General features: G+C 38.0%; 1 protein-coding gene across 2 annotated transcripts; it reads left to right on the top strand.

Moving 5' to 3' along the window:
- Positions 1 to 1,191: 1,191 nt before the first annotated feature.
- On the top strand, positions 1,192 to 5,181 carry LOC126800023 (metal tolerance protein C2). 2 transcript variants are annotated; one of them, XM_050527305.1, is made up of 10 exons: positions 1,192 to 1,683; positions 1,780 to 1,888; positions 2,024 to 2,063; positions 2,595 to 2,671; positions 3,306 to 3,394; positions 3,996 to 4,065; positions 4,202 to 4,240; positions 4,325 to 4,475; positions 4,572 to 4,661; positions 4,770 to 5,181. In XM_050527305.1, exons 1-10 carry the CDS (start codon positions 1,305 to 1,307, stop codon positions 4,800 to 4,802), a joined length of 1,077 nt encoding a protein of 358 aa, XP_050383262.1. In that variant the 5' UTR covers positions 1,192 to 1,304; the 3' UTR covers positions 4,803 to 5,181. The 2 variants fall into 2 exon arrangements, with proteins under 2 accessions (XP_050383262.1, XP_050383261.1); XM_050527304.1 differs by having other exon boundaries at positions 1,193 to 1,683; positions 4,787 to 5,181.
- The last annotated feature ends 8,518 nt before the right edge of the window (positions 5,182 to 13,699 follow it).

Below are 13,699 nucleotides of genomic sequence, written 5' to 3'. Positions count from 1 at the left end.
GTGGTACATGAGTGTTGGCAACAAGGTTCAAAATCTCCTCAATATTTCTGATATATTCTCCGATCTCTCTTAAAAAAAGATATATCTTACGAATAAATATCTTATTTTTTCCTGTATCTGCGATATTTATCTGATAACATAAAATATATTCGATATTTTAAAGAAATATTCGAAAATTTTCACTTAAAAAAAAATTTATCTCAACTTAAGGATGTCTCATATATGAGTTTTTGATTAATTAATCACCTTGAGCCTCTAGAGATATCAAAAACAAGACTAGAAGAGTAGTCCCGCAATCGGTTAATTTTTCATTTTTCGTAAAAGATATCCGGATGAGGAGCGAATGTTTAAGTATTAACTCTTAAGAGTCAAGCCATATTAGTGACTAGTGCTCTCTTTGACATTGAGGGAATTCAAAATAAAGGGTCACATAATAGTCATATGAAGGCCATAAGAGAATATTCATAATTCTAGATGAAGAGTTAGTTTTTCGAGTAATTTATTTGTAGAGGATTTGAGCAGTTTATTTGTGAAAGTAATTTTGATTAAACTACCCAAGATAAGATCATGGATCTAAAGCAAGTAGTCATGGTGCGCAACATCAAAATAGGTGCAGAAGGAGGACAAGAGAAGTCATTGATGATCAAAGTATTTCATCTGTTGTTACTTCAGTTGCCTTAGTTTTGATTCTATCAGTTCAAGCATATAACACAATGAGACGTCAAACAAATCATATGAAGTCAATTATCAATCTGGTTATCCTATTTACGATTATGTTCAGTTTGGAAAATATATGATCAATCATTGAGTTGGATTCATCTTTACTATGTCTCATTCTTGGAGAAACTGTCGGTAGTTCGAAAGAGATATATGATTATCATCTTAACCATTATAATTCGTATTATATGGCTCGTATGTCTTAGGTAGAGTATTGTAGTTTTGTTGACCAACGTGCGTCTTTTCAAACACCTAAAACTTCTTTCTGATACTAGATAAAATTAATAATTGTATATATGTTTAAACGTAATTTAATAATAAATAAATAAATAATTTTAGAATAGTATTTTTAAAAAAAATCAATATCCCCACTATATCTGATATCTCAATTTAAAAAAATATATATTTTAAACCTTAAAAAACAACAAATATCTGATACTGGTGAAAATGCACGTAGTTGACTTGCAGTCTTCTCCCTCTCCCTAGCTTTCCAAATCAGGATTCCCTTGTAAATAAATACGAATCCCAAACTCCAATTCCATCCCTAAATTTCAAATCTAACAAAACAAAACTCCACACTCTTGTCAATGGAGAAGAGCAACTCCTTCAAAGCAGGCCCTCAGAGTCCATGGAGCTCCGACTTCAAACTCGGCGCCACCGATCGCCGCCTCGCCTTTTCCCGCCAGGCCTCCATCAACCTCACCGACTCTTCCTCCTCCTCCTCCTCCGCCGCCGCGCCCTTCCTCTCCCGCTCCGTCTCCAGCATCGACGTCCCGCCGGCCGACGAAACCGACAAGCTTTTCGACGTCTCCGCCGAGAAATTGACCTTGCTGACTCTATTCGAATCGGTTTCCCGGATCCTGAGATCCGGCAACCGCTACATGAAGCGGTTGTTCCTCTTGATTTCGCTCAACGTCGCGTACTCCACCGCCGAGCTCTGTATCGGACTCTTCACCGGGCGTGTTGGTTCGTAGTATAAAATACGTATTTTTATACGTAAGTAGCTTTTATAGTTGTATTTGGTTTGGTTTTGATTTGTTTGGTTTTGATGTGTGGTTTCAGGTTTGGTATCAGATGCATTTCATTTGACTTTTGGGTGCGGATTGTTGACCTTTTCGCTCTTCGCAATGGCGGCTTCCAGGAAGAAGCCTGATGGAATTTACACTTATGGGTGAGGAATTTTGTTGTGTTTGTGTGTCTATTACTTGAAATGTTGAAATTGTTCGTGTTGTTAGGTATGGTGGTGTTTAGGAGTTTGAAAGTAATGTGTGGGTTCTGTTTTGCCTTTTTGTTTTGTTTGAATTAGGTACAAGAGGCTCGAAGTTTTGTCGGCTTTTACCAATGCTGTAAGTGTTTCACATTTTATTTCTAGTATCTGGATAGTTTGTTTGTGCCATGGTAAAGCTGTGTAGTTTCTCTAGTTTATGCAATGACGCGTCTCTTATTAGTATTTTGGGCAGCTTTGTTCGATTAGCTTTACTCCTGTCTTACTATATTCTTGGCATTGGCAGTTGTCCTATTTCCACCACTATTGATTTTTTTCAATTAAAGATCTCTATTTTCTTGCAAGGACACTTTTTTTCTAGGCATCATATTATTTTTTAAGGTTCCATTACCTGCAATGCAACACTTTTTTCTAGAACTTGATAAAGTTGTTTTCCTGGTCATTTTGGGATGACGCAGTTTCTTTTAAATGTGGATCATGATCCTTTTAAATCATGATCACTATTGGAGCTCGCAAAAAGCTTTAGCTTGTTACTTTGGAAGAGATGCCTCCTTCCTTTAACTCTTTGGTTAGAAGTATTGTATAACTTGGCTTCTATGCATTCTCGGCTAATATGTGGACTTTATTTTGATTCTGCTGCACATGTAGACAGCTGTTTCTTTTGTTTATGTCATTCTCCTTGGCTGTAGAAGCACTCCACGCATTTATACAGGATGAATCTGAACACAAGTAAGTTGATCATCCAAAACTATAATAATCTGATGTTTTGCTGCATCTTAATGTACTTGTTCCACTGAAAAGGACTGTGCTTGTTCCAATTATGTGCCAATTGGACTAAATTCTTCATTTTTTATTCTTTAGTGGACACTTGATCTTTCTCATGTCACCTTTTCATTCGCTTTCAGTTTTGATTTGAACTTTGCACTTTGTGAGACTCCAGAATCCAGATGCCTGTTCGTAGGATCCATCGTATCATTTGAGATCTGTCCTAATGATTAATTGTCTAGCTGAAAATTTTCAATGTAGAATTCCAATTTGTCAGCAAGTTTAAATCTCACTATATGCCTGTTTGGTCTCGGCCTTTTGGGACACAACATAAAGCTGTTGTCTTTTATGCAAAAAGCATGTCTAGAATCACATGTTTGATATGTATCTGTAACTGAAACTGAGGCGTGTGACAGTGACTAGGTGCTTGTGCATATGCTTTTATGTGCTTCATTTTGTGGGCTAATCTATCTATTCTTCATCTTTTCTGTATATGTCAAAATCAGTAGATGATCTTCCATGCTAGAAATTTTGTGCTTCTTATTTATTCTAGGATTCCTTCTGATGGAGTTATTATCTGTCATTTTTCTGGTTATAGGCATTACTTGATTGTTTCAGCAGTGACAAATCTACTGGTGAATCTTATTGGTGTTTGGTTCTTCAGAAATTATGCTCGTATAAATCTTGGTAAGTTTGCAGCTCTGTTTATGTAGTTTTTGGTGACCCACTTGTAACTTGACCTGGGATCTATTAATTTTTCATGGGTTTTGAGACCTACACCTACTTGACTCTATCGCATGTCCTGACATTGTGATTAGATAAAAAAAATACCCATAATGGGCTTAGTACAGCCAGGTCAAACCTCGGAAGAAAGGTCTTGATAAGTACCTGACATGCGTGAAAAATTTTGGCTTAGCGATGTGAAAAAAGATTAAGACTTTTGGTTGTGTATTCCTTAATGTATCTTAGCCTCATTGATACATGTCATTATCCAGAGATTGACATTGATATCATCAGTTTTTCTTTGTGATATATATGTGCCTGAATAGCCCTATTTAATGATTGGTATTTAACTATGTATTATAGCTCTTATCACTAAAGAGATACGAAGGTATCAGCGAATGCATGGGGATGTCAATATGCATTGAATATTGATAATTCTGTGCACTAAGGAGGGTATGCAAATCTGAAGATGAGATGTTTAGTGGATTAGTGGTACTCAAATAGATTTATAATAAAATAAACAGTCGTTTTTCCCCTGTTCTTAATTATCATACATGTCTTGCAGTTTATAGGAATGCTGAAGATATGAACAATCACTCAGTTTGCTTGCATGTTCTCGCGGATTCCATTCGCAGGTAACTCAATTCTTGCCTTCATCCTTCATGACTTTCCATAGTAATCGCCTGTGTCTGCCCCACATGCTCTATATTTCTTAGTCTCTATCTTATGTGAACTTCCATCTGAATCTGGTGTATGGAATATGTTTCCCAGTGCAGGGTTGATACTGGCATCCTGGTTTCTGTCACTTGGGTAAATACTGCTTCTTTTCCACCTATCTCTTTGTGTTTCATTTGCTGATTTTATTCCTCATCTGATCTGTTTTTAAATATGCAGGGTTCAGAATGCAGAAGTTTTGTGCTTTGGAATAGTTGCAGTTGCAGTATTTATGCTTGTAATGCCACTCTTTAAAGCAACTGGAGGTATTCTACTCCAAATGGCACCACCAAATGTTCCAACTTCAGCATTGAGCAAATGCTGGCGACAGGTTGTTTCTACTATATATGAAGTCTTATTAGTAAATGGATTTTCCAATTGTAGTAGTACTGTACTTATTCTATATTTATATATATATTCTTCTTAGATTTCTGCCCGTGAAGATGTTTCTGAAGTTTCTCTAGCTCGATTTTGGGAGGTGGTTCCTGGTCATGTAGTTGGTTCACTCTCATTACAGGTAAAGAGTAATGAAACCATCACCTACGTTCAGTGCGTGGAAGTTTGCAATTTGTCTAAACAGTCTTAGTATGTACAACTGTTTACAGTTTCTTTTAACCACTTTTAGTGGCTGATATCAAACAGGTCAAGAAAGGTATAGATGAGCGCCCGGTTCTTCAACTGGTGCATGGTTTGTACCACGACTTGGGAATACAGGATTTAAGCGTACAAGTCGACCACATTTGAGACTCTTTGTCTCTGGCTTACACATTGATTTGTTGGAAAAAATGAAATCGATTTGGAATCAGAAAATATAGATTTTTCTTTTCTGGTAGTCTCAGATATAGGTCGTTTTAGATCATGGCTTCATCGGTAGAACATAACTAGATTATATCCTGTTATAGAGTAATGTGATCGAATCCATGTCACTATATCGATAGAAAATGTATTAGTTCTTTGAACTTGGCAAGCTTCTTGTGACAATGTATAATTGCATGCTATTTTATTTGAAACACAAGTAATTTTTTTTCCTCGGAATAGATCAAAAGAATATTGAGATCCTGCAGTTATCTGCCTTCACTCTCTCTCCAAAAAAAGAGAGAAATGAAAAACTCAACTACAAGTAATGCCTCTAATAATTGGGAACATTTTGTGCAATGTCACTCTCAAGTCTGCTAAATGTCACGTTCCTATTTTGGGAGTGTCGATCGTGGGCTGCTGGTTGATAGAACTTCAAGGATATGTGGGATTTGCTCCAAGATTCAATGTGTGGGAGATATATGGCTGCTCATTCTGAGGGGTTCAGGCATGCCGACTCGGTTAAATTCGGAGAGCTTGTCGCTAGTCGAGGACTTAACGTCAAAGAGGCGAGGTGGCCGCCCTACACACAGGTAGGGGTCTGGAGCCGATCCCCTGATGAGCCCAAGGCAGGGCGAAACCAGTGTATTGCCCCGTTGGATAAGGCTGGCTCCATGAAGCTGGAGCGCCGCATGGACCAAGTGTGGCAGCCGAATGGCCAGGTCCGTGACAAGTGGTATCAGAGCCACCTCAACATCGCTGTCGTTGTGTTCGCCAAGCGCTCACACGTGTCGCCGTGTCCCCAAGATACGGGGGGCTCCGCGGGGGAGTCGAGTAGGCAGGGTCGCCTCCAGGGGGAGGACCGGACGAGAAGATCCGTGGCAAGGGCCAGGACAAGAGAGATCCAGCGCGAAGTCATTGTTGGGTGGAAGATCTTTGGGAACTCTTTTTCGTCGCTCTAGGCATCGCGGCCGCACAAGGGATGCGCGGGCCGCAAGTGATGATGCTGTGTACGAGGACGTACACCAAGTTTGGTGGGGGAGGATGTCACGTCCCTATTTTGGGAGTGTCGATCGTGGGCTGCTGGTTGATAGAACTTCAAGGATATGTGGGATTTGCTCCAAGATTCAATGTGTGGGAGATATATGGCTGCTCCTTCTGAGGGGTTCAGGCATGCCGACCCGGTTAAATTCGGAGAGCTTGTCGCTAGTTGAGGACTTAATGTCAAAGAGTCGAGTTGGCCGCCCTACACATAGGTAGGGGTCTGGAGCCGATCCCTTGATGAGCCCAAGGCAGGGCGAAACCAGTGTATTGCCCCGTTGGATAAGGCTGGCTCCATGAAGATGGAGCGCCGCATGGACCAAGTGTGGCAGCCGAATGGCTAGGTCCATGACATAAAGCCAACTACTATAACAAATTTTTCTTTGAGTGACTTGTCTACTTTGCTTGGCATTCCTTACTTTTCTCAGAACCAAAGAATCAGCTAGAGGCCTTTCTGACTCATTTCCTAAATTAGCTTCAATGCTCTCCAAGTAACCAAGCATATACACATGCATACGGGATGGTTTGGGTTTTAGCTTTCTCTTATTCGATCATTACTTCTCTCAACGACAAAGAATCCAAAGTAGGCGTATGCTTTACAGGTCTGCAACACATATGGATCTTGCATTGTACAGTGATGGCTTAGATCAATACCGTATAGAGGTATGAACTGAATTAAAATCTTGCCCGCAGCTTATTACACAGTTTGGAGTACGTCAAATTTACTGATTTCACGGTAAGAGATATTTAGAGAAGGTTGGAACACTGGAACATGTTCAAGTTCTACCGTTCCGTTTGTACTATTGAACTATTTTTCTCTTGTCAACCAAAAATTTAGATGCATAATTATATACCATACCTCGAGCTCACAGAGGTACATTCGAGCAGTCAGGTAAATATTATAGCCAAATTTGCAAAGAGAACAAGTCAACCAGCTGAATTGCTGCATTTGCAATTAGATAAAGTAGACAGACCGTGTTAAGTAAAATGGCGGATGTTGAAAAAGAGTTTAAAGAAGTCAATCATGCATGACTTGATGAGCATGATTTTTTATTTTTAAGTACTACCAAATTAGTTTATCCAAAACTAAGACGTTTTATGGAAGATGAACTGATAAAACATGAAGTAATTGAAAAACAATGGCAATTAACAAAATTTTTAGGCTACTGAGGTATCATTGATGCCTTGATTACTTTTAGTACGCTCATCTTCCTGCAGTTGCATTGCCAGTCCCAACATTTCAGCAGCTAACGGAAGGCCGCCGCATTTTTGATTTACTTCTGATTTCAGTTCTTCCAAGGTTGAGGGAATTGTAGGTAACAGATCCTTGTCAGAATCTTGTCTTTTTTTTTTTTTGAATCTGTAATGTACTAATGAAGATGATGAACTATGAATCTATGATTCTATGAAGAATAGTCAGTATTTATTATGATTCCATAAATGAGTTTGATTGTCTTATTGAATGATTTGAATCAATAATTTCATGAATCTAGAAAAAGATGTTTATGAACCGGGTCACAATTGGGCCAAGTGGGTCAGTCTCACTTTTCAAACAAAATGGACTTAACCTGAAACTGATCCGCTCCGAACCCTATATGTAATGACCCGAATTTTCAGCCCAAGTTTTTGAAAATCAATTTCGGCTTTGAAAATGGCTAAACCGAGCAAAGCAGGTCGAAAATGGGTTTGGGCCAAACCCGGATCGACCAAACCCGCGCCCAGCCCTATTCTTGGCTATGTTGATGGAGCATTTCCTTGCCCTAGTGAGACTAGTGTAAATGTAGATGTCACTATGGTCCCAAACCCTGCTCACTCGCTTTGGAAATTGAAGATCGTAATATCATGAACATGATTGGTCAAACCCTAAGCATTGAAGCTGTGAACTGTGTCGTTGGAAGAAAGACCTCTCAACAGCTCTAGGAGAAGCTGAGGCGCAAGTTTACTGCTCAAGACATGCAGAACATTCTGCAACTCAAATCTGACCTACAAAATATGAGGAAAGGGAGTGAAGACATTGAAACATACTTGGAGAAGGTTAAGACTACAAGGGATGCTCTTGCTAGTGTTGGTGTTGAAGTTGACGACGAGGATATTGTTGTCACAGTTTTTCATGGTTTACATGCTAACTTTGCAGCCACCAAAACTGTCATTCATGCACAATTTGTGAGTTGTTCTTTAGGGGAGCTCAAAAATTTGCTCAAAGCTGCTAAAGCTGATATTGAGAGTGAGACCAATCTATCACTTCTCCTCTCACTACAACGGTTTCTCAGGGTAACAATTCTCAAGCTGAGGCTAGCTCTCACTTCCATGCCTCCACCAGCTCAAACTCACATGATAATCTTGTGCAAATTGTGATTGCCAATGCTCATGCTCAACAAAGTTCTTTGGCACCAAGTGTTCCCCTAAGATTCATTCTAATCAACATTACTCATGCTGTTGTTCACAATGCCCTAGCTCATACTGAATATCAACAGTGCTTTGTTCAAATGGTTCCTGTTGGATTTACTCCTGTCATGAATGGTAATACTTCTCAGTTCACAGGTTTCTATGCTGGAAGGAACAATAACAACATGCAATTCAACAATGGAGGTGCAAGGTTCAACAATGGAGGCTTTAATGGAAACAATGGAAGATGTAACAATGGAGTCTTTATTGCAGGAAACAACAACATCACTTTAATCTGTAACAGAATTGGTCATGGAGTTAGGAGGTGTAGGTCTCTATCTATGGGTCCCACTGATAATGACACAAACTTTGGAAATAATGTTGGGTGTGTGTATTGTGGTAAGAAGAATCATAGGGTTGAAAGGTACTACTACCTGTTTGGTTTCCTTGACTAGCAACATGATAACAACTCAGAGTCAACTGCTATGATTGCTGCTACGAACGATACCCCACAATTCTGGCTTGCTGACACAGAAGCAACAAATCACATGACCAACTCTCCACAAGTGCTCAACAACCTCTCCACCTACACTGGTTCTGATTCAGTGCAAATTGGTAATGGTTCTCAACTTCATATAACTCATAGTGGTGATTCTGAGCTAGGTTTGCTCAAACTCAACAATGTTTTTCTTTTACCTGAGTTGGCAGCTCACTTATTATCTATATATCAACTGTGCAAACAAAATAACTGTGTTGTCACATCCCGGAAAGAAATGTAAATAATATATTTGATTTGAAATGGAGATTAGTAAGTAAAATAAACGAAGAAGTTTGTTTGTACACTCACTAATCATGAAGGAAACCTGTGAATACTTTTTTCTACAAGGATAAGAAGAGAAACGAACAACTTAATATAACTCCGTGAATCACAAGAGTTACAAATTTTACAAACGAAAGACAGAAGATGGTGAATTTAGTCACCGGCCCAAGTTTAACTAAATACAACCCAAAATAGAAACAGATCAAGTGGTGACAAATGCTTTACAAACAACCTTGGAGAATTTTACTTGAATGAACAAAAATACAATAGCTAGAAAAGAAAGACACGTAGGCACAATGAACGACAGTTCTCTAAGATGCTCCTAGCTCCAGAATAATAATTCTAACATGCAAGATACTATAGTAGGGGTGAGCGTTATCCTCGCTTGCCCAGTAAGGGCCAGCCCCACCCATGAGTTTGAAAACCAGAATAGGGTAAGGTATAAAGTTTTATAAAACATTGAGGGTAGTTTAAACGCAAAGAAAACCATTTCTAAAAAAACATACAAGTTTTGCAAATATCATGCTAAAACAACAAGGTCCTTTTATAAGATTATAATAGATATAATAGGAATGCATGACTGATCCTAATGACTAGGAGGTGAACAAGTCACCTTTTAAATTAAGGTCAACTGCCCTTATTGTTAAAATAACAATAAAGGAGCGAGTGTTCATTTCACAATACTCTAAAATAAAAGATAATGCACAAGGTAAAATGCTAACAGGGTATTGCCCCTATGGAGATTTTACGGTTTTTACACCGAATATTCCTTGACCGGTATCCATGAACCCCATCACTCTCAGGTCTATCACACTCGAAACAATCATATCTTAAAACGTTGTCTAGTCTCGAGTTTTCACAAACATTTAATGCATCAACAATAATTCAATAATAAATCAATCCCAAGTCCTAGACTATGAATTTTCATATTTATGGCCAACGCAACATGAGAGAATTAGCTCCCCTACTTAGAATGATGTGCAGAAATCCCAAGTCCATATCGTATGATTCCGCTCCAATCTTGTTGATAGTTCAAGTATCGAACAGCTCTTGTAGCTTCGTTTCTGAATCCATAAAGTTCAGAATTTAAATTCAAAAGTTGTAGATAGTTGACTCGATCTCTTTTCCTAGTTTGACCAAGAAAGTCAACATCTGACTTTCCATTGACCAAATCTTTCCCGGTTTGACTGGGAGTTAACTAAGTTGATCTTATTTGTCCTTTTATCGACTAATTCTCGAATAACCCAAAATAGTCTAATTTTAGTCATCGAATGATATTAAGCATGTTTTAAGGTTATTAAAGACACTTACAACCATATCGACGATTCATATTATTACCGCCATATTTCTAAGTTAAATGAGTTCTCGATTTCTAAACCGGGCGGAAATCAGAACTATTGATTAGTTTTCGTCGCTAAGTTAATATTTGGTTTCACTATTACCCGAAGGTAAAAGCAAAACCATTAAAATCATTTTCACTAAGTTATATTTAGTTAAAAGTAAAATCGTAAAAGTCATTTAGTAAAACAGTAAAATGTAATTTAGATTAAACGGTAAAACATTAAAAATTGACAGTGAGACAGTAACTTTCTGCTAATGGCATAATAGTAATTTCACATGTCAGTAAAACGGTAAAAGAGTAAATTTAAATAAGTAAAAACTAGGGATTTAACACTTCTCTTCTCTGATTGATTCTGGCCTAAATTTCGATACTAAAATCATCTCCATTCGATTTCATTCCAACATGCAACATAGTTCCAGACTTCCCAACAATACAAACCAACAAAAATCTCAAACTTTACAGAAGAAGAAGTCGATTTACTACCTCATCGATCCTTCAGATTCAAATCGGAGCTGCTGCATTCATCCGTCCTTCTCCTCGGAAGCTGCTCGCTTTAGCTTCCTGCTACTACTTTAGAGTTCCACAAATAGTCCTCCAATGGTTCGTAAAGTCACCTAAGCTTAGAGATTGGGTTGAAGTTCTAACAGAAGGAATTGAAAAGAAATCAAGTTAGAACTAGAAGAACAGAACTGGGCAGTGGTGGATCCAAGATTGGATTATTGGGGATGCTTGAACTTAACAATAAAAAGATAATAAAGAATCTCGACGGTGCAAAAAAAATTTACTAATTGAAATCAAAATCGATCTACCTAGTCAATGAATATAATGAGGCTTATTCTTCTAATGCTTATATACAAATAACGTAAGCTAACTAAATAAATATTCATGTAGCACATCGTAATCCAGAATCATTTATAAAAGCTAGCATTTTAGTAGCGGTTCGAAAGGTTAAGAAATGACCAATGGAAACTGAATTAAAGATTGCAGTTGATCAATAAATCTTAAGAAAGATAAGAAGTGAATATAATTTAGATCTGGACTCGTAGATAGGACATTTCATGAAACCATGAAGTAATTTTTTTTTCGATCGCTTTGATTTGGACTCAAATTTGTCATTTTAGTCTAATAGACACCTATATTCATTAAAAAATAATAATCATATATATCAGACAAAACGGTGTACATAGTCAAAATCTAACACAAATACACATTTGAATAAATAAGCAAAGTACTGGCTAGTAATTAACCTACCTGGCATTCTGAAATAAGAGATACTTGGCTGAGGACACGCTATTGAGGAAGAAGAGTAAGGTTTGGAAGAGAAGCAAATGAGTAGCATTGGTTATTTTGGGGATGTTTGGCTATGGAGTTTAGGGTAATCCTAGGAAAAAAAAGATTTTAAAAACTAGATATTTTTTCCTTGTCTTAAGCTTGGGGATGCTTGAGTCACCCCAAAAATAAGCTAGATCCGCCCCTGGAACTGGGCTCACCTTTATAGAAATCCAATTCTTAAATATGTCATCAATGTTTAGGATGTCTTGACTGAGGGAAGAACGACGAAGGTGAAGCTCGACGGCGATGTGATGGTGATTTTTACAAAAAAGAGGAAAATTTGAATTAGTTTGTGATTCGAAGAACAAATGGTCGAATCAATCTTATAGAGATAAAAGAGGATTGGGTCTTACCAAGAGAGGGTGGAGGAACCCATCGGAGCTCAGAATCTCAGGTCGAAGTCCATCGAAGCTCAAGCTGCTGCATTTTCGGCTGAAGATTGATTTGAGTTACAGCCATGATCGAGGGGCATCACCAGATAGAGAAAACAGAGGTGAATGCAGTGATGGGTCTGGATGTATGACTCTTGCCGAGACGGTGCGCTGGGAGCTTGGCGGTGGAGCTCGGCAGTTCGGTGGAGGAAACAGAGAGAAGGCTTTGTGTCGAAATGAAGAAGAAAGAGTGTGGATCTGATATAAAAGTAATAGGGATTTGGGCCTCAGTCTTGGGCTGAAGTTTTGGGCAAAAGGAAGAAAACAAATGGGCTTTTCCAAAGCAAAGGACCAGTGGCCCAAATAAGGTGACAAGATCTAAATCAAACGGCAGAGTAATGACGATGTCTGATCGACGGTCATAGTTAAGTCGCGTAAACTAAATTTAAGTCACTACACCAATTATATATATTAGTGACAATGAGAAAATGTCTCTACAAAATATATTAGTGACAAAAGTATACATAATTGTGTCTCTAATAGAAGGAGTGATGAAATAAACTTCTGTCACTAATTGTTCCGTTTCTAAAACCTATTAGAGACACTTTGATAATAAGTTTCATCACTATTACATTTTCATGCCACATGGACAATAAATACTAATGACAATTAAAAGTGTCTCTATTACTTATAGAGATGGATGATTAACTGTCCCTACAATTGATATATATAATTAACATTACATTTTTATATTCGTAAATATTTTGATTTTGATTTTGATTTTTACAATTTTGTTTATTATATATCGGTTTTATCTGGGTTATAAACAAATTATATTATAAAAATTAATTTCCTGGGCAACAGAAAAGAAAGTTTACACAAAGGAAAATAGGTAGCAAACTTCATAGTTTAATTTTCGGACAACTAGAACTAATAGTTTAATGCAAGGAAAATAGTAGCAAACATTCATAGATACAAATCCACAAAATACCTGTTACTCAAAAGGTCATCAAAGTACATATCAGATGACATCTAATGGTAGACAAGATAAACATATATAAGCCTACTACCCAGACCCACGTGAGTTCTGATTTGATGAATCTCTAAGCTGGTTCAACAACTCATTTTCTTGAACACTGGTATCTCCCATAAGCAATCCAGTTAGTCCAGTGGTAGGATGTTGCGGCTGATATGGCATTTGAGGATGTGGTTGCATTTGAGGCTAATACATTTGTTGGGGATAAGAAGACATTTGGAAAAGTGGTTGATTCAAAGGCTGAGATGGTTGTTGTGAAGATGGGGTAGATTGTTGAGATTGTGGAGGGTAAGAAGGCATTTGGAAGAGTGGTTGATGCAAAGGCTGAGACAATTGTGGTGAAGGTGAGGTAGATTGCTTAAATTGTATCATCTGCTTTAGCATTGCTAATTCTTGTTGGGTGCGCTTGAGTTGTACCTGAGTCTGAACTTGT

This window comes from Argentina anserina, chromosome 6 (genome assembly GCF_933775445.1).
Source record: "Argentina anserina chromosome 6, drPotAnse1.1, whole genome shotgun sequence".
In the NCBI taxonomy this organism is placed as follows: domain Eukaryota; kingdom Viridiplantae; phylum Streptophyta; class Magnoliopsida; order Rosales; family Rosaceae; genus Argentina; species Argentina anserina.
Note: the sequence above shows the minus strand (reverse complement) of the source record. Positions and strands in the feature narration are given on the sequence as shown.